The sequence below is a fragment of the Rhodnius prolixus genome, unplaced genomic scaffold, assembly GCF_049639745.1.
Source record: "Rhodnius prolixus isolate KJV_2025 unplaced genomic scaffold, Rpr scaffold_5, whole genome shotgun sequence".
NCBI classification, from domain to species: Eukaryota; Metazoa; Arthropoda; class Insecta; order Hemiptera; family Reduviidae; genus Rhodnius; species Rhodnius prolixus.
The window spans coordinates 20,242,632-20,267,339 of NW_027411624.1; the positions used below are offsets into that span (position 1 = coordinate 20,242,632).

General features: G+C 31.3%; 2 protein-coding genes across 7 annotated transcripts in view; one reads left to right on the forward strand and one right to left on the reverse strand.

Moving 5' to 3' along the window:
* Positions 1 to 12,520, reverse strand: rho-4 (rhomboid-4). 2 transcript variants are annotated; one of them, XM_074137419.1, is made up of 9 exons: positions 12,497 to 12,520; positions 8,156 to 8,227; positions 8,037 to 8,060; positions 7,055 to 7,216; positions 6,107 to 6,292; positions 5,052 to 5,188; positions 4,745 to 4,958; positions 3,515 to 3,628; positions 1 to 3,406 (listed from the first exon to the last, which is right to left on the reverse strand). In XM_074137419.1, the coding sequence occupies exons 1-9, from the start codon at positions 12,497 to 12,499 to the stop codon at positions 3,179 to 3,181; spliced, it is 1,140 nt and encodes a 379-aa protein (XP_073993520.1). In that variant the 5' UTR covers positions 12,500 to 12,520; the 3' UTR covers positions 1 to 3,178. The 2 variants fall into 2 exon arrangements, with proteins under 2 accessions (XP_073993520.1, XP_073993522.1); XM_074137421.1 differs by lacking the exon at positions 12,497 to 12,520 and adding an exon at positions 8,319 to 9,177.
* LOC141458862 (uncharacterized) overlaps positions 9,390 to 24,708 on the forward strand; it is a 22,983-nt gene continuing 7,664 nt past the window's right edge. Inside the window, exons 1-12 of one of the 5 annotated variants that reach the window (XM_074137409.1) lie at positions 9,390 to 9,722; positions 13,031 to 13,170; positions 14,879 to 14,941; positions 15,028 to 15,180; positions 15,265 to 15,464; positions 18,184 to 18,367; positions 19,584 to 19,697; positions 21,900 to 22,036; positions 22,387 to 22,555; positions 22,642 to 22,693; positions 23,480 to 23,557; positions 23,853 to 23,917. In XM_074137409.1, the coding sequence (XP_073993510.1) occupies positions 13,042 to 13,170; positions 14,879 to 14,941; positions 15,028 to 15,180; positions 15,265 to 15,464; positions 18,184 to 18,367; positions 19,584 to 19,697; positions 21,900 to 22,036; positions 22,387 to 22,555; positions 22,642 to 22,693; positions 23,480 to 23,557; positions 23,853 to 23,917 (1,344 nt within the window). In that variant the 5' untranslated portion in view covers positions 9,390 to 9,722; positions 13,031 to 13,041. Of the gene's footprint in view, positions 9,723 to 12,596; positions 12,958 to 13,030; positions 13,171 to 14,878; positions 14,942 to 15,027; positions 15,181 to 15,264; positions 15,465 to 18,183; positions 18,368 to 19,583; positions 19,698 to 21,899; positions 22,037 to 22,386; positions 22,556 to 22,641; positions 22,694 to 23,479; positions 23,558 to 23,852; positions 23,918 to 24,708 lie in introns of those variants that run through there. The other 4 variants (XM_074137408.1, XM_074137406.1, XM_074137407.1 and 1 more) reach the window with 4 other exon arrangements.

Sequence of the window (24,708 nt, forward strand, 5' to 3'; positions counted from 1 at the left end):
TTACATCAATAAATCTTTGTGCTTTATTTAAAAAAAGTATAATTTATCACAGTCTTGTGTGCAGTTGGTCCGAGTAAATTTATTGTATCTTCCTTACTTTGTAAAGTTGATTGCTTTTAAGAAATCATTGGTCCAAATATGATGGTACATATGTATTATTATTACTATTTTTAAAATAATTTACCTAGGTATGTTCATTGAGAGCAGATCATAAAGATAATTAATGCAAAAATAATTTAATTAAGTAGCACAAAAATATAAAATACAGATCTGAAAAAGTAACACACTTCCGGACTTGTACAGCTAACTGTTTAGTGAGGAGTCACGGACCAGAATCGTGATTGATACTGGATACTAGGTCCAGCAGGACAGATGTATAAGGGTTGATCATCAAAAACTGCAAGAAAAAGCAAAATGACTAAACACTCGACATTTATTTCTCTTTTTCTTAATGGAATTAATGAGCATTTCTTTTCTCCCTCGAAGCTCTTATCAGGAATATTAAAATTCAGCAGGCGGTGCCGCGATTAGCGTGTGTGGAAATTACGGAAGCCATGAGAATTACTAACTTGGCGTAGCAGGAGGTATTGTTGGTGATAGAATCACTTTAAGGGTTAGAAGAAAGCCATAAAAAGTTTTCTAAAACTTAGTTACAAAGGGGAGAGGAGGGTCAAAAATGTCTAGGAGGCCATTTGGGCATAAAGAATAGTGAGAAAAAGAAACAGGTGGACAAAAGCTAAAGACTCGACTTAGATATGACCTTTAAGAGAAGGGAATTCATAAAAAAATTTCACATCTTCAAAGATAAACTAGAAGAGAGTGGTATTTCTAATTTTTGGTCATCAGATACTTATAATGTGATCAATGTCAACATGGCAGAAAGTTACGTAGCTATCAGGAGTAGCTGTCTGGAACCAATTCCATGGGATAGCGGTGAAGTATAGGAGGCGACTCAAATTAAGGAAATAAGAGTCTTCTCTGATTGGCATCTTGAAAGTTACAAGCTAGGACTCAGCTGGGAAACTTAAGCTGAAAGCAGAGTGCAAAACGCCCATCTAGATCATCTAGCCCAGGAAAATATGGTTAGACACCCTTCTGGACCACTAGACATTCAGGGTCAAAGGGTAAAGAAACAGCTGATTTTGCAAGTAATTTGTAAGGAAGAGGATAGCACATCATGCTGTGGATCCGTATCTGCCCTGACATCTCGAAATGATATATTGGTAAGTGAAGGCTAGGGAATTTTGAGAGACTCGGCGGAGTTAAGAGGCTGTAGACAACAGGCTTAGTAATAGTTTTAAGAGAGGAATTAAGCCGGATACCACAAGATGTCAGAACTGACAAAGAATCAGTTAAAGGTTCTGGTCTTGGTGATGATTGCATTGGACACTTCAAAGCCATGAGAACGGAGACCAACACTACCTGTATAAGGTGTGAGGAATCGGCTGTGAGAGTCTGTACATTATTTGTCACATCATCCTCGCTTCCTGATGGACAGGTATTATTTTGTACTGGCCAGGTATTGAGAGAGGAACTGGGTCAACGGCATGCACCTTAAATATTTCATTGAGGTCGATAGACTGGACCAGGAAACTTTAAAGAATTGGGGGGAAGGAGTAACACCCCTTGGGCGCTCAGGTCTATCGCTTTTCGCGGTCCTAAAAATAATAGTAATATAATTAATGATAGAATTTAAATAATTTTGTATTCTCACGAATCCAGGAAAAGAGGTTAATTGATCATGATGAGCAAAAATAATTACCATTTCATCACATTTAATTATTTACCAAATGAAGAAACAAACGACTTTTTTGCTAGTCGAATTTAGAGGGAATTACTGTCCTGCCTGCTCTATCACTTTCAAACACGCTTTAGTTTTAGTGACGCCTCACTGTTAACAATGTCCACTCTACCACAACACTGTCAATCAACAAATGAAAATATACAAGACAAGTAATTTCATAATTATTAGGATAATTTAGTATAATATACAAATGTGATATAAAATTTGGGATCTCATAGAGCTTTTAAAGCTTTATAAAATATAATTGGCCATGATTAAGCCAATATCAACATCGATATAAAATCAATTGCCACATTCTTCACATATAAAATAATTTTTTTAACAGCCGCATGACAGGTGGCACTAAACCAATGTGTCCTATCTTTAAAATAAGAGATCAAAGCTCTCCCGGATTGCAGCAGTGACGCGTCAAGGAGAGGTGAAATTAAGAGTAAGTATTATTAAGAAGCAATGCAAATGCTGTTTACACTTAACAAATATTTTTCGTAAAAAGACACAAAATATCAGTTTGCAACTAATGGAACTGTTCTTTTTTGAAGAAGGGAAACACAATAGCCCTCTGAAGATGTGCATTCTAAAGTTTTGTTGTTTTTAATTCACTTAAGTAATTCAGTTTGGTGTTACTGTTAAGCAGTATCATGATGTTCTACGATAATTGAAAATAACTATGAACTGATATAACATTTAAAATGTGGTTAGGTGCTGAATGTGGGATAATAAAGCTATTTTATCAGTCCAAGCAAGCATATATATGTATATTATTTTTATCCCTGATCAGCTTCAGACGTTCATCTATTTTAATAGATTAATGATTAATAAACCTCTTTTAAATTAATCAGTTAGCAGTGGAGAATTTGATTTCAAATATGTTTCCATCTCACACTACACTATTTAATGCAGCCCGGCTTGATCTTACTGCAACCGGGAAGCGAAATGATAAGTTTTTAAAGTTTACAACCTTTCTCTGATTAACGAAGTCAAATGAATGTTAAAGAGTATAACTTAATTTTTAAACTCTACATTCATATCTAAGTTTATTTATACAGTATAAAAATAATAAAACATCTTTAGTTTATTTAAATATTCTTCAATTCTTAAGCGGCACAAATATAATATATAAAGAATTTACCGTTGAGATTCTAAGGCACTTGATTCTTTTGTAAAAAAACTAGTGATTTTTTTTTTGTACAAATGAATGAAAACCTCAGTTTTCAAAATACGTAATCTAAATCACAATAACGATTTTTCGAGATATTCAACTAATATCATTTGTTCGTTTATTTGCACACTGCTAGCTAGCTGAGCCTTAAAAATGTAAATAAATAATGTTTTAAAAAGTAACAATTCAGATTGTTCAACATGAATGCATTTTACTTAATGCTCTTGTTGGAATATTTTTGTTTGTTCATCTGTATACTGTACAGGGAAATATGAAGGGATCGCTACGTTTATTATTATACCAGCTGCCATTAGTAAGATGTAAATTACAATGGCAACCCACCATATCTTCTTCTCCCATCGTCTGACCTGCAGATTTCTCAAAACGTATATACCTACTAGAAGACCAGCTACGGCTCCAGCTAAATGGGCTGCATATCCAACCTGTAAGTAGTCAAAGTAAATTAAAAATATTGCATAAAAAAAAAGGCCTTTAAAAATCAAAGTAAGAAGTACCAACGAATTTATAGAAATATAAAACTAGATTTTTACCTGATCGTCTATATCCAAAACATAGCGATTATAAACAGCAGTTCCAATATCCAAACTGGCAATGAGGAGAAATATTATCAGCTGCCAAAATGCAAACTGCATTTCTGACCAATTCTAAAACAAGACAATTATTTATTATTCACTTAATTAACAAAAGTGCTGCAAGCTTAGCTTTATAGGGAATCCTCTCCCACAGAACTGTCAAGTACATTTTCAAGGTACACTCTATACCAGGGGTGGGCAATCTTTTTCTGTAAAGGGCCACATAGGGGTATTGGTTTATTACCGAGGGCCGCAAAAGCAAAAGGTTATTGGTTTATTACCAGTATACGTATATATATATATATATATTTTTTTTATATTTATTTCGGGTTCTTATGTATTAATTGTTTTTGTCTATTTATAATACAGATTATTAATTAAAATGAAATTTATTGACAAATCAACAAAAAAAACGGCATTAGTGACTTCTATGAAATTGCTTCATCATTTTTTCTATTAAAAGCCAGACGAAATAAAAATAGTGCGATTGCATTCACATTTATATATCCCCATAAAATAATTAACTAGAGAAGAAGCGAAAATCCGCAGCTTCGTCGGCGACAACACGCTTTAGGTCGGTGTAAAAATAGCGTAATAAAAGTCGAGTGATCATACAAAGAAAGAGCGCGGATTACTAATATAAGATTTGAACGCTGAGACAATAACTGTACTAGCGAAAATTACCAAATTTTATTAACATAAAATTTGAAATATTTTATGATTTAAATTTTTATTATTTGCTGTTTTGTGCCGCAGGAAAATGTTAAAAGGGCCGCACTAAGCCTACCCCTGCTCTGTACCAAGAACTGATACCAGAAAAACTTTTTAATATGACGGCTTGTTTCTGCCTTACCAAACAACAAAAATAACAAGATATAGGAGAAAAAAATTATTTTGCAACGACGAAACATAAATTGAAATTCTTCGTTTAAATATTAATTTGGATAATTTAGCTCGCGCCCAATACTTCCATTTATTTAAGGTAAACAAACCTTTTTAAATTTCAATAATTGTGTTTTCGCCAAAAGTGTCTTGTAAGAGCAACATTACGTTTATGTATGTAATCATACTTTAAATAGCAAATAATACAACTGTTTAAAAATGTACATATAAATATAAACTCATATAAAGTATGCTTCTTTTTGAATTTCAAGGGTAATTACATAAATAAGACAATTCAAGGCGTACCATTATTATAGTAGCAATGTGAGCGGCAATGAGAGCATAAACACCACCTGAAGCGCCAGCTAGATAGACATTTGGATCAGATACAGAAGTGCCCAAAGATCCGGCAACAACTCCAGCTGTATAAACAATAACTACACGCCACCATCTATGTACCATTTCCAAAGGTAAACCAAGTAAGATTTGAACAGCCAGATTAACTATTAGGTGAAAAGCCCTATATTTAATAAAATAATTACATAAATAATAAACATTCGAATAAAATCATAACAATTAATACCATAAAAAAGAAAAGCTCCAAAATACCTACCCAACGTGAACAAACATGTATGTTAAGAATCTCCAAGCTTCTCTTCGCCGATGTGGGTTATACATTAACGCCGTTGCAGCTGGGCCATCAAAACGACCGTATCCTCGAGTTGCAGAATCGTACATAAATATACCTATCTGAAATAATAATATTCATTATAAAAAGTACCGCGTTAAGAAAGCAATAAAAAATCGTTTTGGAAGTTATTTTTAAATCAACAAGCTTTTATGACGGTAGACAATTATTTATACGGTATAAATGTATGATCTAGTGAATTCTATTGCTTCGGATATTAGATGAAAGAAGCTTGATCAAATTAGCATGAAAAAAATTAAGGTCGGAAATCTTACAAGTATCATTGAGTACAGAACTTGCTTTCGATAAGAAAAATGTATAATTTTCTCAACCGTTCTAACCAAAAACATATGCAGAGTGGTTTTAGTTTATTTGTTACTTTCAATAGCAAACTCAATTAACGGCCTAGGTACCTTTTACGGTATGTTATATCGCCAACACAAAATGAGAAACTTACTGAAGGCAAAGTGATACTATTCACTGACTCTTTGCCTGAATTGAAGCTTTAAAATCTTCCTCAGGGACTACCATTGCATGAAGTCGTTACAGAAATCCACCTTAGTAGAACCTAAAAGGCCTTCTAAATTTCACGAGTAAACTCATGCAGGGATTCCAACAGTGTTAATTCAAAGTAAACTGTACATTCTTAATTTCATGTTGGATGTTTGTCTAAGCCTTGAATTTGAACACTCGAACCATGGAATGTTTACAGTCCAAACGATACTTCATTTTTCAAGTAACTTATTGAAAAGGACTGCAAATCTCCCATCTAAAATTAGGTTTCTTCATGGAAATTTTTGATTTGATTCAATACGCTTAAAATCTGAACAAAGACTTTCTTATGGTTGATAATAGAAAGTTACGTTTTAGAAATTTCAACGCTCTAACTTTCTCCTGTCGGGCGTTAAATGTTTTGGGAGCAATCAGTTTTAGCTTGTAATGTGTATTTGTCATTCCAAATATAATAAACCATGGCATACTTCTAACAACGAGATGACAATCATGGCCAAAGGTGGTGGGTAGCAAGAATATTCATCTTCATACTCTCCATCTGTTAAATCTTGGTTGATACGTCTAACGATTACTGTACGTGGTGGAACAGTTCTGCGTACGTATTCTATAAAATAACCTCCATATTTACTTTTTCCTTGTCTTGACTTCTTTACCTGGAAGATAAGTTTATTTAAATCTTCAAAATTAAACTCAAAAAATAATTGTTTCAGTACAAAAATAAATAAATAAATAAAATAACTCTAAATTGGAGAGAAACTGGAGATAGGACTGGAAGCATTAAAAGTGTATTAGCGGAGGAAGTTGCTTCAAAGGCTCCTGAAGAACTGCCTTTAGAATTGTGAACTCTTTCTAAGAATATTAGCAGGAGTAGCCATCATCATGAGAAAGTAGGAACAGATGTCACTCAAGTTAGTCAGAAGAAATCAGCACAACTCAATTATCCTCACAATCAAAGCTCACAATTTTTTACAGTTCAATGACATCTAGTGCTCCACTTCCAAAAGATATTTTACACTTATATGAAGAAGGCGACCAGCAAAATCACAAATTTACACAAAGAGGGTATGTAAAGTATTACTGACGAGATCAATGTGTACAAAAAAAATTCGTTCATCTTCAGAGCATTTCAAGTACTAAATATGTAAGGTAAATGGTCTTTAGTTTTTGTGAAAATTTTATCAACCATATCGAAAAAATATTAATTTTATAAAAAACCACCAGTTCTTCTTGAAGGCCCTTAATAACCATACCACATTTAGGGCGGCTTACTTCAAGGTTAATTTGATGGGAAAGAAATTATTGTTTATGTTAAATTAAATTCATTTGATGATTCCAATAAATGATTTTATATTTATGTATACTTTTATACATATTCACGTATATTTATTATATTTACATATACTTTTCGTACTTACCAATTTTAGAAATTCGGCCAATGTTATGACGTTATCATTATTTTTGTCTGCTTCATTTAATGCTTTTTCTATAACTGTTATTGGGAGATCACCGTCAGAAATTTCATGCAATTGGTGTAAAAAATCCTGCACCGAAATTCTGTCGTCATTATCATGGTCAAACTGCAAAAATAAAATTCTGAATTTCAACACTGTGGTAACCAATATCTCTCAGGTAATATTATCTCTCAAAGTGGTAATAGCAGTTTTAAATTAAACTCATTCATTTTTAGAAATTGTATTTTTGTTTTAGTTTATCACAATTCTATTTCATTCTTTAGTAATGCTTACAGATATTTTATTACAGATTTTTGAAGGTTGATCAATTGGACCATTTAAGTAATATATTTAGACAAGTCAAGTGCAGGGCATCCCTCCGTTAACCCATCCTGAAAACACGAACACTAACTGGGCATCTTTTTTCAAATACCAGATAATTCCTTCCTTTCATTCATTCGGTTTAGCGAAGTGTTAAGAGGCAGAAACTCTTCTAAGAAGGGGCAGTGAAGTTTGTGGCTAAGGCTTCTCGTGATAATACTAGAAGCAACTGGATCTACAAGTGACTTTTATTCATAAGAGTTCATAACTTCACGCAATTTCAGATGGTATTTGTATTCTGCACCAGGTCGGTTTTCTTAGGTAGGATGTTGAAAAAAAAAAGTACTTCTGGAATTCCTTAGATTAATTAGCCTAGAGTTTTTATACTAAAGTGATATATGTATCCAAAATGTCAAAACTTCATGCACAATAACACCTGTTGTAGTTTGTAAAGCTAATGTGAACCTGTAATGATTGTAGTCGGAAGCACATTTACCACAGTATACAAGAAAATTCAAGACACAGAAGAACTGAGTCTGTTATTTAGAATCTCATCAATAAATCCTTCAACAAATTTATGCTTTAACTGAACATCCACCTCAATAGTAATGAACATAATACTCACCCTTCTAAAAATTGCAGTCCATTCCTATAACAAATAAGCAACAATTGATATTTAAACGAGTAAGTTTAAACTGAAATATTTAATGAATTACGATAGATATTTTGTTTTTATTTACTTACATTATCAGAATAGATTCTTTTCAGAGGTATATCTGTTCTTTTTACTCCTTGCCCTCTTTCTATTGCATCCATCTACGCAATATAACATATACATTTTTAAAAAAATGTAGTTACTAACATAAATTTTTTATTATTTAATACAAAAGACCACATTCTGAATTACCATAATCTAAAAAATATTTCGGCAAATCAATCGGTAGCACCTTTTAATTGAAGAAGTGGGCAAAGTAACAGTAATTTAGAGGTGTATCTACCAAAAGTTCTTTTGACTTCTAACTTCAATTTCCAAAATACAACACACATTCAACATACTTATTGACAAAAACCATACGATTAAGTTCTAAAATTAGAGAATAAAAAATACCCTTATATACAAAAACGAAAAAGAAACTTTTAACACTCTCCCTACCCTCAGTCTGGTCCAATACTCCCTCACTTATTTCTAACTGACAACTGAGTCACTCAGTTCCCCAAACACTCACACCCACTTAGTGCTATAGTCACAGTTACTCCGATGACACTCCAAGTAGGTCTCTCTTGAACCAATCGTATTTCAACCTACAGATACAGAATTATCGATACCTGCCTGGCTGTAATATTGTTTTGAATTTTAACGTTTATTACTGAAAACACTATGGTTTTATTTATTTTTCGACAAGGATAAGAATAAAAAAGCTCAGCTAGTTATGTAATGTTGGCAAATTTGATAATTAGTGGTCAGAACTTGCAGGACGGGTTACTCTGAAATTTGGATTTGCTAAACTTGAGAATTGTCCTTTGACTTAATATAATGTGAGTGTCAAACATGAATATGCTAGCTTCAGTATTGTTTGCAAGATTTTCTTATTTACGCACATTTTATATTATCTGAATAACTTATTTATAATTATTTCATTTAAATATTATTATTTTCATGTAAAAATGAAAGAAGTATAATTCTATATAATTTACTTAAATTCGCACCCGCCCCCCCGTATGAAATTCTACTCTATTAGAATTTTAAAGTATTACAAATGCACTGAATGTACAGAACCCTTTAATAATTACTTGGTTTCATTAATTTTTGTCTTGAAAAAATTTTATGATTAACTTTTTGTATAACGCGTATATAACATGTATGTAACCTTCCTCACTTAGTCAGCCAGCAAGTGCCCGAAGCAAAGCGTAAAGGGTGGGAACTGCTCATAACCAGATAATATGGAAGCTACACCAACCTCATAATAATGTGAAACGTTATATTGTCAATAATCCCTGAAGATGACCAAGTCCGTAGGTCAAAAACTAGGCAAAATATAAAATCATAACTGAATTTGGCATTATTCTTCTTTCTATTGCTTTAATGAATCAGTTCCAAAAAATAATAACAGTAAATACACGTACATTTAGTTTATTCCAAAATTATGTGAGTTGTTTTATCATAATAGGGTACACAATTTTGGCAATAAAGCGTAAGTTATAACAATACTTCGGCTAATTTAGTTTATAAAGAATACTAGTAGCAGTAATATTACGCACATACAATGCTTGATATCTAAAAGTATCTACTTATAAATGCATTACATTAAAGGTAAGAGTTTATTCCAAATATTTAGATTTTCAAATTCTAAAAATTTGCATTGGAATTTATTAAAATGTAATTTTTTTTTTATGATTTAGGGCGCGTCAACATCTTAGGTTATTGGCGCCCGGAGCTTTTTTCAGTGCACTGCCGGCCTCCGGACAGTGTTCTCTCGTTACAGACAACACTGTACATCACCGGACAGTGAGCTGTAAGAAGCTCCTAGGAAGAGATTATCTAAAGGTCAGCTGCTGGATTCGAACCAGGGACCTCCGCGTGGGAGTCCAGTATGCTAACCTCATAGCTAATCCCTTCCCTAAAATGTAAATTGTTCACTTAAATATGTAACAGAGTGGATGAGTTGTCCAATAAACGTGCAAAAGTACATTTCCATGCTATCTAGCGGCGACTTGTGAAACTACAATCTTTGTAGAGTTCGTTCAAGCGTCTCTTGATGACAGCAATTTACTTTCGCTGTACAAAATAATTCAATTTTCCCCTTTAATTTTATTAAATTTTTAGATCTTCAAGTTTAACCTATCGTAAATCAATAACTTAATAAATAAACCTTTATTTGTGTAAACTTGTTCTTCATAATAAAATTAACTCTATTATTTATTCCTTTTTTTTCAAATTATTAATATTAGCTGTTTTCATATCAAGAACCCTTACGCACACTTCTCACAGAAGGGTCGAATATACTCGGCACCTCTATTCATATTTATCTATCGCTCCATTTTATTTTGTTAATTTCATAACCATTTCTTTCTCACTTCGGACATACACTGGGCCAAAAAAGTCTGTGAACACTAACCTAAATTTTATTACTTTTATTATTATCTTATTAGAAACTTCTTTTATTTTCAAATGAAATATACTATTCGATAGAGAGAAACCAGAGTTTTTCATTTTATATTCAATCTTTTATTTTTGTTCAGCAGGAATATCACAATTAAATGTTTAACAAAACAACACCCCAAACGAATGCAAAAAAAGTCTGTGAACAGCTGTATAAATATGTAAAAACATTAAGATAACAAACAGAAAAACGATTGAATAAAGTTTCAAAGTTCTCTATTGTATTGTAGAAACCACTACAGTCAGTTTTGTGAATAAATAATCTAATTAGTACATATTTAACCACTAATATGGAAGTTCCCAGACCAATTCGAGAACTTATTGTGACGTTGCGAAATGAAAGAAAAAGTATTCGAGAAATAGGGAAGATAGTTCAAAAAAACCCTTCAACGGTGCATAATATAATTAAAAAGTACGGAAATGTGATTAGTAGGCCACGCAGTGGACGGCCACCAAAACTTAATTCCTTTCATAAACGGCAAATTCTGAAGTCTGTTCGAGAAGAACCCAGGACAAGCGCTCAAAAAATCAGTCAAGAATTATCAAATGGTTATGTGTAAGCGTAACACCGCAGACAATTAGAAATAAATTACATGAATACGATTATTGCGGTCGAGTCCCGAGGAAAAAACCTTTAATCAATAAAATAAATCGTAACCGCCGATTGGATTTCGCGAAAGAATATGTTTCTAAGCCTTCTAGTTTCTGGGAAACCGTAATCTTTTCAGATGAGTCGAAATTCAATGTAAGTGGGTCTGATTGACGACAAAAAGTGTGGCGAAAAAGAAATGAAGCTATGAAAATGAAAAATATGAAGCCTACTTTTAAGCATGGGGGAGGCAACATTCTGGTGTGGGGTGCATGAGTGCTAAAGAAGTGGGCAAGTTAGATCTAATTAATGGTATGATGGACCAATATGTGTATGTGGATATATTAAGACGCAATTTAAAAAAAATTCAAAAAAATTAGGGTTGGAGGGAACGTTTGTCTTCCAACAAGACAATGACCCGAAACATACCGCACTAAAAACTCGGGAATGGCTTTTAAATAATACACTCTGGCGCCTAAACACCCCTCCACAATTGCCAGACCTTAACCCAATAGAACATTTGTGGGATGAAATCAGCCGCCAAATAAATAAACGAGGAATAAGAAACCGTGAACAACTAAAAAACGCTATTTTAGAAGAGTGGGATAAAATTCCAACATTGACGACCACAAAATTATTAGGATCGATGAAAGCTCGCTTGTTGGAAGTGATTAGGAACATAGGAGGTCCTACAAGTTTTTAAAATTTATAATTCACGTACAATGTGTAAGAATGATTTATTTCTGCAAAGTGTTCACAGACTTTTTTTGCATTCGTATGTGGGGTTGTTTTGTTAAACATTTAATTGTGATATTCCTGCTGAACAAAAATAAAAGATTGAATATAAAATGAAAAACTCTGGTTTCTCTCTATCGAATAGTATATTTCATTTGAAAATAAAAGAAGTTTCTAATAAGATAATAATAAAAGTAATAAAATTTAGGTTAGTGTTCACAGACTTTTTTGGCCCAGTGTACGTACATATCGCTAATCAAACCAACATTCATACAAAATCGCAAAACTTTCATCTCCCCATCCTCATTCAGACTACATTCACACTTTAAAAAAAATTTAAATTTGTAAATTAACAGCATTTATGACAAATGAAGTTAAAAAAATAACTCAAACATAACGCACGGCACGTCGGCGGGAACTACATTAAAAAGTAAACAGCAACGGTATTGTACTCGTACTATTCGTGCACTGTAAATAAATAGGCCACATCTCCCGTGCTACTATTCTTTGCTTATAAATATATATATTAGACATAAATGAAATATTAATTTAAAAATTAGCTAAACAGAAGTAGCGTAAATAAAAATTGAATGATTCTCACCATACACCACTAAATTAACCAGTCTGAAATTGATTTCTAATTCCGGAGGTTACACTAAGGTTCCACTCTCAAACTTTTACGTATACGATTTTATTAAAGTTTTTTGCAACCAGAGAAAAATAAAATGAAATAATGTTATAACCGCTATTTTATGCATTTCTTTTACATAAGTTTGGATAATAACATTTTCCATAATTTTTTTCGAAATTTTTTTGTTAATGTAGCAAAAGTAAGTCAAAACACTGTCTTTGGCGGACACCAAATTTGCTTCGTTTATTTGAAAAATGTTTGATGGTTCATTTTTATTAAATTATTTTTAATGATTTTATTGTACTTAAATTTAGTTTTAAAGGATGAGTTAAAATCTATAATATAATAGGTTTCAATGTTTAGTTTTACTGTTAATAAATTTTCATGAAAAAATAATTGAGATGTTTGTTAAGTATTAGAAATAAGCCTAGGTATATTGAAAGTGTTTAATTGTTTCCTTATTTAAAAAGTATTCTATTACTAACACTGAACGATTAATTGCAGCTTAAGCAAAAATGGCATCTAACTGTCCAACAATAAAATCTATTTCTGAGTCAGATAAAACGAAAAGAAGTAGGACTATACCTAGGATTGATGCCAATCTCATTTTGAATTTGTCCAGCTTAATTACTACTGAAAATGAGGTATTTGAAGTTTACTATATATCAAACAAAAGACGGATCAGTATCCAACATACACAATTTTCACAAAGGTGCACAATAAACTATTTGCAATGTTTGAAATCTGCAGAGAAATTTCCAACTTATTTTTATGTAGACTTGTTAAAATGTACTTATTGCCAAAAATAATTCTAATCTAAATCTAGAGCATAGATCTCTTTGTAACTTGATTCATAATGTGCGGAAGGCCCGTATTTAGACGTACATATTTAAATTAGTTTTGTGTGCTGCACAAAAACAGTTATAACCGCAGTAAGGATACAGAACAGCAATGACTTTATTTTGGAATTGAAATGTATATTTAATGTCATTAGAGCAGGTATGTAAAACTGTATGTTTGAGAGTTGAAAAATTGCGTAGGAAATAAATGATTTTAGTGGACAGAGGAGGAATATTTAGAGATATTTGCTATAGATGCAAGTTGGTATTATTTTCACTTGGAACCCATAAACTTTTCATTGTACTCATGTTTGTTTTTTTTAAATAGTTTAAAAGTAAGAGCTGTCCGTTACTGTTAAGAATAAATTGACAAAATTTAAACATTTTTTTACGATCCATTAAACTAATTGTAGTATAAGAATAGTGTTTATGAGACTAAACTGATTGAAAATGCCAAGGTGTTGGACTTTTGTGAACAAGAAGGGTGCAATTACTCAGAAAGTTTGAAATTCACTGCTCTACAGAGTGTAGAAAAATTACTTAGTAGTGTTGCATGTTAGCGGAGTCTAATCGCCAAAAAAATAATATTATATTGCATTTGGACAGGTTACTAATAATTTTCAATGCCTTAACAAGTTAGTGAATACATTGCCTGAAGGAAGGTAATGCAGCCAAAAATAATTTGATGTTACAAAAAAGGGACAATTTGAATGAGCTTAGTTATTCATAAATAAGTTAAATAATATAAAATATAAACAATGACTTCAAATGTTGTTGCACCTTAAATTGAAAAAATAAAATAAAATTTTAGTTTTGATGGTAAGTCTAGCTGGTGAAGAAAGCAAGACTTAGAAGATTTTAGCCTAATCGCTTGAGTCCTGACAATAGAATAACTTCCAACCTAACGTAGAATTTACCGTGATTATAAGTATAAAATGTGATTTACACTCAAAAACAGCTATCAAAAAGGTTATCTCGGTATAATGGGGTCCACTTGGTCATTTCTACGAAAGAATCAAGGATGAATTTATGATTAATTGGTAACAGATTTACCAGCAGAAAGCCTCTCTGTTGTTATATGTTGAAACTGATTTGAATGGTTAATGATTCACTCAAAGAATTATTAAGAAGAGATATACCTTACATTTCTTGTATTCGATTTATATCTCACCTTACTTGAAGATCAATGTATCTTGAAATAGGAGTTATTATGGTATTTTCTCGAATTTTATAGTAACGTATTACTGTGCTAGGAAAGTTATAAAAGCAAAAATGATTAACATTTCTACTTTTTAACTTGATTATAATCAACATTTAGGATAAGTTACTTAATTCATTATTGAACAATTTTAATTGTATTAATATTATATTAATTAAAATTTGTTAGTGTTATTATTTAAAATTATATTTGGAGAGTTAACTTGTGGTAATATTAGAGAAATCATTTAATTTTCTTTATTGAAGTCTAAATTAAAGTATGTTCTCTGTTGTTGATATATTTTTATTTTTGCAGGAAACTTGCAGTTGTTTGCGAAAGATTGCCCGAATCTTAAGCAGTTCACTAAAACATTCTTATGTAAGTTAGAAGTTATTATTTTACTTATAGATTTTCGTGGTAATTTTTTACATTTTTTTTACTTTGATTTGTGTTTATTTGTTCAGGAATCAGATGAATTTTTTAAATACAAAGAAATTCTTATAAAATTAATTCAAGATTGTTTTTTAAGAATTCCATTAATACTTAAACATTGTTCAGGCCAAAAATCTTTAAGTGACGTTAATACCAATTTAAGAGATATCGTTAAAGTTTTATTGGTAGGTACATTTTTTTGTTTTATTGCTTACTGTAGAAATTCTTTTAATTAAATACTTAAATAACCATTTCTTACAATATTCCAGGAGATAGCAAATAATGGCACCGAGTTTAGAAATTATTATTTTACTAATTTATTTCAAATGATTATGGTAGTGTTATTTTCAAAAAATGAGAAAATAGAATTTGCAACGCAAAAAATGTTATTTTTGGTTGTTAAGGAACATTTAGCTAAACTGACTCCAAAAACGCAGAAGCACTTAATGAATGCAAATAATGATGTCTTGTAAGTCAATATTTTTTTAAAAAAATACTTAATTATTCTATTGTTTGAGTTTTTTTTTTTATCGACATGAATAAACCTGTTATGTAGGTTCTGAAAGACCTTAAAACACCTGTAACAGTTAAAATTTAGTTATATTATTTTCTTTATTTAAAAATCCTGTAGTCTCTAAAACTTGTTTAACTTAAAATTTGGTTTTTTTAGTCCTTACATTCAAATCTTATAATGAAGTTTCAATCGTTTTTTAATAATTTTCAAACTCTTAAAATCACTAACCAGTTTGGTTATAAAAGATTTGAATTTTCTTAAAAGGTACAAACCGTTTGATACAAAAAATTATGGAGAAACCTGGTAGAAGCTCATCAGCGTTTTTTAACTGGTTTGTAGACATTGAAATTGAAAAAAAAAAATTGAAATATTTTACGAACTATTTTACCATGTGTCAATCAATAAATTATAGCACAGTTAATGTACTGATCTATAATTTTGTAATGTAATAAAGAAGGTGATACCATACGAGGGTCGTTTGAAAAGTCCGTGCAAAGTCAGAGAGATAGCACTACTGGCGCGTATCGAGGTTATGTTTAGTTGATAGCATCTCTAGGAAAAACACACACCAAGTTTCAGCCAGATCGGTCTATTTCTTTGTGTTTGGCATTCGTTTGAATCGAGGAAGTCGAGTGATTTTCAAAAAATGGACGAAAAAGAATTTCGTGTGTTGATTAAACACTACTTTATGAAAGGCAAAACGCCTCAGGAGACTAAAGAGAAGCTTGATAAACATTATGGTGACTCTGCACCTTCGATTAGAACAGTTTATAAGTGGTTTCAAAATTTTTGGAGTGGCCATATGGGCACAAGTGACGCTGAACGTTCTGGACGCCCTGTTGAGGTTACTAATCCAGAAATCATTGATAAAATCCATGATATGGGGATGGATGACAGAAGAGTGAAGGTGCGTGAGATTGCTAGTGCTGTGGGCATCTCGAATGAACGGGTACATAATATTTTGCATCAACATTTGGACATGACAAAGCTATCCGCAATATGGGTGCCGCGATTGCTCACGCTTGACCAAAAACGAAATCGTGTGAAGTGTTGCAAGGACGGTTTGCAGCTGTTCCAGAAGAATCCGCAGGACTTTAAGCGTCGTTTCGTCACTGTGGATGAAACATGGATACATCACTACACTCCTGAGACCAAAGAACAATGTAAACAATGGGTTACCAAGGGGGAATCTGCGCCAAAAAAGGCGAAGACCGTTCCTTCGGCCGGAAAGATTATGGCGACTGTCTTTTGGGAATCGCAAGGAATAATCCTCATCGACTATCTGGAAAAGGGTAAAACTATTACAGGTGCATATTATTCATCGTTATTGGACCGTTTGAAAACCGAGCTGCAAGAAAAACGCCCACGATTGGCCCACAAAAAAGTCCTTTTCCATCACGACAACGCACCAGCTCACACCTCAGCAGTTGTGGTCGCAAAATTAATGGAAATAGGGTTCCAACTCGTTTCACATCCCCCCTATTCTCCAGACTTGGCTCCCTCGGACTACTATTTGTTCCCCAATATGAAGAAATGGCTGGCGGGAAAAAGATTTTATTCAAACGAGGAGGTGATTGCAGAAACGAATGGCTATTTTTCAGACTTGGACAAATCCTATTATTCGGAAGGGATCAACAAACTAGAGCAGCGTTGGACGAAGTGTATATGCCTAAAAGGAGACTATGTTGAAAAATAAAAAAGGTTTACCCCAAAAAATTAAGTAGTTTTTATTTTTGCACGGACTTTTCAAACGACCCTCGTATTTTGGCCTGTTCCTATTTGATAAAAAACAAAAATCTATACCATTTAAGAATTTTATTTTATCTTTTCTTTAACATTCCTTATAGTGTAGTTCTATGCTTCTATTATTATTAAACAAATATTGAAGTTATCCTATTTACATGGTCTATTTGGAAACTGATCAGTAACCTTTTTTGCCCTTTATCTCAATTGCTACACAATTGCTGAATAATAGACTGCTTAACTTCTAGTGAAGTCCATAAAAAAAATATAAGTTAATACAATAATTGGTACCATTTAGCATTTAAATATCAACGTAATTTTTTGATGTGTTGGCAGTGTTTCGGCAGTTTGCAGTGTCCCCAGTAGGTAGCTTGTTGTAAACAGTGAAATTAGGTGTTGCTAGCTGGTTGTTCTCAAATTCATTCGTATGATTTGTTCTTAGCATAAACTCATCACAAGTATTTGTCGGAAGGTTGCAAATTTAATGTTAGGACGTTGTTGATTTGCACTAGTTACCAATTATTGGAGCTAAAATATTCAAAAGAAAATCTTCTTATTAATCTGCCGAGGATGGGTGTCATTCTCATCAAAGGGGAAATAATTTACTTGTTGAATGGAAGGAAGTGATTTGAGCAAAATTTTCAGTGTAAAGAAAATATTTAATTTGGCTATGCCAGTTTATAAAGCAAAGATGTCTTAATTCTTATAATGCTAGAAAATGAATTAAATATTTTTTTTTGTAAATTAAAGAAACGTCTAGAACTTAGTTTACTACATTGTAAGATAAGTTCTAATAGCTCTATGTAATATTATTTTTATTTATTTATTTATTTTTTTTTTTTGTGAAGATAGCATTTGACACTTTGTCTATTCTATTGTTTGCAAAGTAATGTTTTCAATGCACTTTTTTTAACTAAATTTGAAATTACAGGGAACTTCTAGCTATATGGTTACCTAATAGCGCAGATTATGAAATCCAAGAAGCTATTTTGGAAACATTAATGCTTTTTTCAATCAGAAGTAAGAGAAAATATGATAGAATGAAGAATTGGTTTAAAAATTATCCTAATTTTTTTCAAGCAATTGATAATCTCTGTTATAATTATTTTATAGAGGTAAACAATACTTTATTTTCTAATTTACAGGTTTTTATTTATTTATGACTTTGTGAAAACTTAAAGGGCCTAATAAGTAATATTCTTCAGAAATAAAATATTAAATAATAAAATTAAACATTATGAATTTAATTAATTTAATTAAATTAAAAGAAAACTTTGGAATTGGAATTTATAGTTAGAAACCAGTGGTAAATATTGAAATTACTACCTGATGATTGGGAGCACTTTAATCCATTTGCATTTTTTCCCTTCTCTTTGATGTTTCATTATGGACAAAATAGAAAGAACGTTCATTTGTCTTGCTCTTAATTATATGTAGCTTATGAATGATACGATCACAAGAAGCCTAAACATTATAGTCTCATGATTAATGTATTAATTTTTTTATTAAAATAGCAACGTTTTGAACCATAAGTCATTCTCAAATGATATATTATTCTTAATACATCATGTAAACTAAAAATATTTTGAATGTGATGATATTTGATTTTTTCGTTTGTTTATTTATTTTTCAACTATAAACGACATAAATAAGCAAAAGAGATAAGACATACAAAATACATGTGTATGAGCATCCATTCTAGTGTTGGAACCGCTAGTATTGACGCATGAAGTTAAGCAACCATCCTAGGAGGTGGGCGTTATATGCGTTGAAATGATCGCGTGGCCACTGCCGCTTTAGTCTGCGCTGTGAATCTGGAAGGAAGTGTTGTAGTAGACATGTGGTAGATCAGAGGGTTGTAATGACTGTGTAGATTTGAGTGGAGTTTTATGTATCGAAATTGGGCTATTTTTACAAACGAGAGGAATATTTAGTTCAGAGTGTATTGTATGATTGGAGATGTCGAAGGGTACGTTAACTATTGTTCTCACAAATTTTTTTTTAGCAGTTCCGTAGAGCTGTAGTCTGTAAGATACCCGCGAAATACTGCTTTAGTTCAAGGGGAGTAGGAATTACATCAACTACTCGAAGTGTTTGCAGAACAATCGAGTGGCAACTCCATGATGTTCAGGAATAATATTTAAAGAAACTATTTCAGTTTAGAAATGGAGTTAAAAAAATAATTGAAATTTTTAATTTACATTATTATAAATGAAATAAAAGATATAAAATTTTAGTCAATCATTTTAATAAAGATTAATTTTGTTTTTTCTATCAATTTATTGCCAGCAATGAACCTAATTATAATCATATTATTATTTTTTTCTTTAGTCAAGCAGAGAATTCCTCATGGTGGTCAATAAGATAGTCACTAGTAGTGTAAAAGTTTATATTTTGCCCTGTATTAAAGCTTATGCAGACGATTTTGAGTTACAAAAACCGCAGGTAAGTTTTTAAGAAAAGAAGTCAGCGCATGAATCCTTGCAGTTCTGAATAGTTTTAGAAAAAACGACCAAGTGTTCACAATTTAATATTAATTTTTAAAAAATATCTAATTATTTATGTTACTGAAAACTATTAACTACCTAACTTAACTTCACTAACCTAAACTATTAACTATCTAGCATGTAATTAAAACTTTTATATATCTACTTTGCTAGAAGTATCTAGTTCTTACCCATCCTCTGATCAACAAAGATCTCTCTTTTCTATCTAACTGACAGCTATAAAGCCAATTAAGAAAACATTGAATGTGATTAAGAAAGTGAAGTAATTTTTCTTTGTTTATTTTCTGGTTATTGATTTTTATTTGGCAACTACATTTTTGCTGCCTTCCTTTGAGACCACTTTCTTATAATACTTTTGCAATTTGTTAAAAGAGTTTTTTTTCTTCATTTTTTTTTGCGATAATTTACAAAAAATCTTGAATACTCATGTTAAAAAATATGTCTTCTTCTTGGTTGGACTACAGTTCTTGAAGAACCTTGTCCTGGACCACCTGTCTCTATCTTCTTACAATCAATACCCTCGTTTCCTCTTCCACGTCATCTACGCCAACGTAAACGGGATATCACTATGTTCTGCTCCCCATAAAGCTGCTTCAGTTCTTATTTTGACCTCATGTACCATTAGTTACCTTCATCTAATTGGCCAAAAACTTTTCAGAGGTTCTTTCTTTCCTAAATGTTTAAACAACAATTAATTTTTCTACCTTTAAATAGTTTTATACACTACTAACTTGGTATTACTCACAAGCTGTTTGAACTTTAAAGCTTAAAAACCGAAAACACTTGTATTTCCGACTCTAACTTATTAAAAATATGCCTTAACTTATTCAATATTACTTCCTATTCTAAATTAAATCTAAATCTAAATTTAATTATTTACTCTACTCTTCTCATTTAATGACAGAATTATTTAAATATACCTTTGACTGGCCTATATGATAATGTTTCGCAGAAAATTTTCTTAAATTACCCAGATATTTCTACAATAATTTCATTAATATCCAATGGTTTTAGGGAATATTAAGGTGCGGCCATAAATACAAAAAAACAATTTTTTTTACTTTATACCAACGTTTCGGTAAATTTATTATCTTCTTCAGGGTCTGTACAAAAAGGAATATTACATTAATAAATGTACCTCGGAGGGAAAAGGCACCATGTCCATTTTTTTCGATTTTCAGATTTTGGCATCATTTTACAAATTTTTTGTTGCTCTTTCTACAGGTGTAAAGCACTATGTCCTATGTTTACTATTAAGCGGTTTATGTATTTTTAAAAAGCGCTATGATACTTCATTGCTTAAGGGTAAAAGGCACTACATGGGCATAAATTTTTTCACAATGGAGATGAAAGTAAAATATTTTAAAATATGGGAGTTAAAGTGGCCATACCTCATGTAATAATTATGGTGAGAAGTACAGGAAAGAGTATAACCGGAAAAATGGAACAAAAAATGAATTTGGAAAAATATCTTTATTTGGCTCCCCTGTAAAATTTGCTTTTTGTGACATGGTGCCTTTTCCCTCCGAGGTACAGTATAGATATAAATTGAGAACCATAAAAACTATACAGAAATTTAAAAATTTTGTTGAAATTGTCTAAAACATAAATTAAATAAATAACTAAATATTTGAAATAACTTACGTTGTAAAAAAAGTTTGTGTAGTTTAATGCTAAATTCTCCAAAACCATCAATCTACAACGGTTGAAAGCCAAAAACCATCATTAATATTCAATATTAGACGACTTCATCACTTTGGTCCTCCAATTATTTAGTTCCAAGCTAATCAATTTTCGATTTCAATTTCTTTAGGCCTTTATATATTTTGTCAATTTAACGATCCTTTGGTTATTTTTTGTAATTCTAAAAATATGTTTGGAATTTGCTGTTGTAGGCTTTCTTCTTATAGAGATCTCACCGTTTCTTAATTAAAGGTAACGACGATCTTACTCCTGTACTTATGACTACTATGCAGTTTTGTAGGCATTTGAAGAATCTATTTCGTCATATAACCGAAATTCTTCATCTTAGTTAAATAAATAAAAACTTTTTAACCTGAACCTTGCTTATTTATCCAGAATTGTATTTTTATATTAATTATCCTTCATTTTATTTATTTCTTTTCTGTATTTCTTTTAGAGTGAAAGGTATAAAAAGTTTTGGGTAGACTTCAGTGTAAGATCTGGTAACATACAGTTGTATTGCTCTGCGGGTACAGGACAATGGGGAAAATTTTCTATTGATTTTTCAAATGTGAATGGCATCAATTGTGTGGAGTAAGTATAGATAATTTTATGTAAGACATTTTAAATACTTCATCCTGTAAAATTTTATTGCAATCATTCTTACAATGCGATAGTATTGTTGTTAAGATCTTTCAGTCAGTTAAAGAATTGTTTTTTTCATTCGAATTGTTATTAGAACTGACATAAATGTAATTTATCTTTTCTACTTGCAAAATGTCAAGTAAATTTAATTAATTCGTGATTTAGTGTCAATTTACTTCTGTAAAATTAGGTAAGATTTAGATAGAAAGGATTTTTTCAGTATAATTTAGGACTTTTTTTTCAGCGTGTTTATTTTTACGCAATTGATAGTGAATATTTCCTTTGTTTTTTGATTTCAGTGAAAAGACTGGATGGAAAGTAAAAATTGAATTTATTTGTCCTCTTGAAATATATATTTACTCTTCTAAAAAGTTTTTTAAAACGATCACCCTCTACTTTCCATATAGTCTACAATTTCAAGAAGTTCAAAATAAATTTTTCTTTGCTATTTTTCCACATATTTATAAGGTTAGTAAAATTTTTTCGTAAACATTTTAAAAATTCTTTTTTTAAATAATAAATATTTCTAGTGAATTACTTGTTTCGTTACTCAGGTAGAAAAAGATAACAACTCTAATGTAATTAAAACACAGCAGTGCGATAAAAGTGAGTAAAAAAGCATTCCTTAGTTTTTGATGTTTCACATATTCTATGTATTAATAAGTAATTGAAGATAAAAAATATGTTCCATATTTTCAGTTGATTTTTGTTTTAACAATATTTATTAAATTCAGACGTTATATATTTATTTCAAGGTTCTTTCTTTTGATGTAGATTTTCGAGCTTAAAACTATATTGTAAGGATACTAAAGTCAATTTCTGTTTTTCAATATTATGTTCGGAATCTTCTAACAGATTTAGATACAGCGTTTTTTTTTTTTTTAAATAATCACTCTGGAATCTGTTTTACTACATTATGTGACACTAAAAGATCCTCAATAGATCTTTGAAGTCGTAATAGTTTTGGCTTTTAAACCATGGCCCCCATGAGCTACAGTAATTTAGAAATAAATCAAAGTTGGTTGCTTGTAACTTCTGCAAATAGCCTTTTTTTATGTTTGCATGCCTATATTCACTGATAATTACACGTACACAATGTATTTTTAAGATGTCAGGTTAATGTTTAGGAAAAATAAAATGAAAAAACAGATCTTTATTAATTTTTTTTTTTGCAATAATTTACTTTGCCACTTATAAAAACTGTTATGACAGTTGATCATTAATCAAAACCCACCGGCTAAATGGAAACTTGATTGTAAATTTTATTTATTTTTTTGCAAAGGCATTTTGTATTCTGACAGCGCTGTTATTTATGTACGACAGTTTACTGTACTAATATTAAACTAATAATTGATTGAATATAATTTATAAATACTAATATGATGCTTGCAGCAATGTTCGAGAACAGTTTCTTTTCAAGATCATCAGTTGTTAGTTCCATTCGACCAGTATCATCTCACAGAACAGTAGGTAAGGCGTATAAGGAAATGTTTATACAAATTTTTGTTTTTTATTTTGTTTATGGTGAGTCACGTATAAATTCATTAGCGCCCGGGAGCTTTCTTAGTTCATTGCCCGTCTCCGGATCAGTGAGCACGGTTAATCGCCGGACAGTGAGCTCCTAGGAAGAGTAGCCGTTTGGATTTAATCCTTTGGTTAAATAGTCCACTCTGCGCTGCCAGTGAACTACTACTGATATTTATATGCAATATGCATATAAAAATATTCTTGTTTTGTGTTTAGAAAACTTTGATTTTATGTTTAGAATTCCAACGACGGTCTTCAAATGAACCGAATACAAGAACTTCGACGCCCAAAAGGGCCACTGATGTAAGTAATTTTCAGCTTATAATAATTTTATTATTTCTGTTATGTCAAGAAAAGCAGAGATAAATTTTGACAGCAAATAAATTTATAAGTATAGAAAAATGGTAGGCTTAGGAAAATAAAGGTCCAGAAAAGATGGAGACCAGCCTATACTTATCTTGTAGTATAATAGAAAACTGACCAGCTAGCCAGCTTATAATAATTTTATTATTTCTGTTATGTCAAGAAAAGCAGAGATAAATTTTGACAGCAAATAAATTTATAAGTATAAAAAAATGGTAGGCTTAGGAAAATAAAGGCCCAGAAAAGATGGAGACCAGCCTATACTTATCTTGTAGTATAATAGAAAACTGACCAGCTAGCCAGCTTATAATAATTTTATTATTTCTGTTATGCCAAGAAAAGCAGAGATAAATTTTGACAGCAAATAAATTTATAAGTACAGAAAAATGGTAGGCTTAGGAAAATAAAGGTCCAGAAAAGATGGAGACCAGCCTATACTTATCTTGTAGTATAATAGAAAACTGACCAGCTAGCCAAATTCCTTAATAGTATTAATTTAACCCATCCGTAATGCAAAATGCGCACATACGCCGTTATTTTTTGTTTAATTAATATTAATCTTAAATTGTTGTTAGTTCCCTGGGATTATTTATCGATTGCCAATCATTAAACAATTTAATATTTTTATTTCTACTAGCACTTTCTAGTTTTTTGGTTGTAATTTACTGCACTGTTACTGAAAAATACTTCAATCAGTATAGAATCAGTCAATTACAATATTAATCTAGTGT